Genomic DNA, 2,181 nt, shown 5'->3' with positions numbered 1-2,181 from the left:
TACCTGTATTGGCGATAGTGTAAACTACACAGTGACAGATACTCATTCTACTGCATATATTTTTTTGTAAGTGCTAATATTTTTTATTCGACTAAGTTTAAAACCTGTATTTCCCCATGTAGGTACGCGCGCGAATTGAATGTAGCTAAAAACATCATTTTAAATTAAAGGATTAGCACTGAAGTGGCAATCGGCAGGCCATGTCTGTCGCAGAACCGACAGCCGTAGGGGCTGACGTGTTTAAACCACGTACCGGTAAGTGCAGTGTAGGATGACTTCCAACCCGCTGCTGGTCCGATGACGTGAAGAAGCGGGAAGCGGGTGGATAAGAAAGGCAGAGGACCGTGTTTGGTGGTGCGCCCTTGGAAAGGCCTATGTCCAGCAATGGACGCATACAGGCTGATGTAATGGAATGGAAAGCTAAAAAATATAATAGGTAGTTAATACGGAAAACTTACTTTATTCGAAAAATATTGTTTTTCGACATTAAATTTTTTCACAAACCGGGACACAAAATACTGGGATCGCGGGATATCGCTATTGGAAAAATTCGGTATTCGAAAGCCCTACTCACGATAATAAAGAACATGGCTTCTTTCTATAAATTTCTATTGTTTCAGATACTGTGTGCATTTCTATCAAATTATGTAGTAGTAATTAAATGTGCACCTAAGATGGGATCTATTTTATTTGACCCCCTCTATGAAGCCAATCTTACAAATAATGTTATAAATTACCAACATGAAGAGTCGCGTACTGGAAATTTTGGTAAACCCAAATATTTGCGAGTGACTAATCGTTCAAGAAAAACAACTAGTAAACACGTTGGTAAACCAAAAATATATGTGCGTATGTTCAATAATTCAAGAAAAATCCCTGTCGATACAGTCGCAAATAATAAGAAGCCCTGCTTAGGTTATGACTTTGATGGAACTCTATGCAAAACTGTAGAAGATAGAGTCGTTTGTGGATATAATAAAAATGTTGGAAATATAACTAATAAAATAATCGATTTCGGCAATGGCTGTAGGATTCGGGGTGATAGACTAGAATGTGGATATTGGCAAGGACCTTTTACCAATCCTAGACGTCCGCCAGCTAGAGATGGCAATAACGAAGATTCCGTTGATAAGCTACTCAGCCAAGTAACAAAAATATATCAAACTGATACTACGAACAAATCCATATCTATTACAAAAGAGTCTACAACAAAAGAAAATTCGGTTTCCTTATCCACATCAAACACAGTAAATATCGCAAGTTCTATTGTATCAAGCCAAGCCAAGCAAGTAAAATTTTCAGTAGCGACTATGTTGTCAACGGAGAGAAGTGAAACATCTACTTCAATAATTACCATAAAATCTATTACGTCAACTCCTTCTATGACAACGACAACATCTACATCTACAAAACGATTATTTAATAGACATTGCGTTGAAAAAAATGATCACATATTTTGTTATTATATTAAAAAATAGTACCTAATAATATATTTTGTCTTTTTTAGGGTTCCGTACCTCAAACGGAAAAACGGAACCCTTATAGGTTCACTTTGTTGTCTTTCTGTCTGTCTGTCTGTCGGTCTGTCAAGAAACCTACAGGGTACTTCCCGTTGACCTAGAATCATGAAATTTGGCAGGTAGCAGTCTAAGGCAGGTAGGTTCATTATAGCTGACATTCGGAGGAAAATCTGAAAACCGTGAATTTGTGGTTACATCACACAAAAAAAAATTAAATTGTGGTCATAACTAATAATTAGTTATTTTCAATCATTAATCGAAGTAAGATAACTATATCTAGGTTTAGGTGCAGGTGTCCGCGCGATGTTTTCTTTCACCATTAAAGCGACATAACTCCGAAAAGTTAGAGGCCCGGGATCGAACCCCGACCTCACGAATAGGAGGCGGACATCGTCACCACTAGGTTATCACGGCTTTTTTATATGTTGTAGGTCTGCATAAATCTCCAAAGCTATGAAACAAACCCACTTATGTTTACTTGCCTACTTAAATATTATGAAGATCTGCTTGATAGGCAATCTTAACAGAAGTGGCTGGGTTTTTCAAGGTTATTTTTTGTTTTATCAGTATTAAGATCAATAAGAGTAGGTTGTCTTATGAAATGCAAACAAATAATAAATTGTCATACGTTTTTCCCAAAATTCTACAACGCACATAGCGG

The 2,181-nt window shown here is 37.0% G+C and overlaps 1 protein-coding gene across 1 annotated transcript; it reads left to right on the top strand.

Annotated features, from left to right (window-relative positions):
- Positions 1–311: 311 nt before the first annotated feature.
- Positions 312–1,478, top strand: LOC138403753 (uncharacterized). Its single transcript, XM_069505534.1, has one exon. It carries the CDS (start codon positions 588–590, stop codon positions 1,476–1,478), a length of 891 nt encoding a protein of 296 aa, XP_069361635.1. The 5' UTR covers positions 312–587.
- The last annotated feature ends 703 nt before the right edge of the window (positions 1,479–2,181 follow it).

The sequence above is a fragment of the Maniola hyperantus genome, chromosome 20 (assembly GCF_902806685.2).
Source record: "Maniola hyperantus chromosome 20, iAphHyp1.2, whole genome shotgun sequence".
Classification (NCBI taxonomy): domain Eukaryota; kingdom Metazoa; phylum Arthropoda; class Insecta; order Lepidoptera; family Nymphalidae; genus Maniola; species Maniola hyperantus.
The sequence above is the reverse complement of the archived record's forward strand: the minus strand, read 5'-3'. Positions and strand labels throughout refer to the sequence as shown.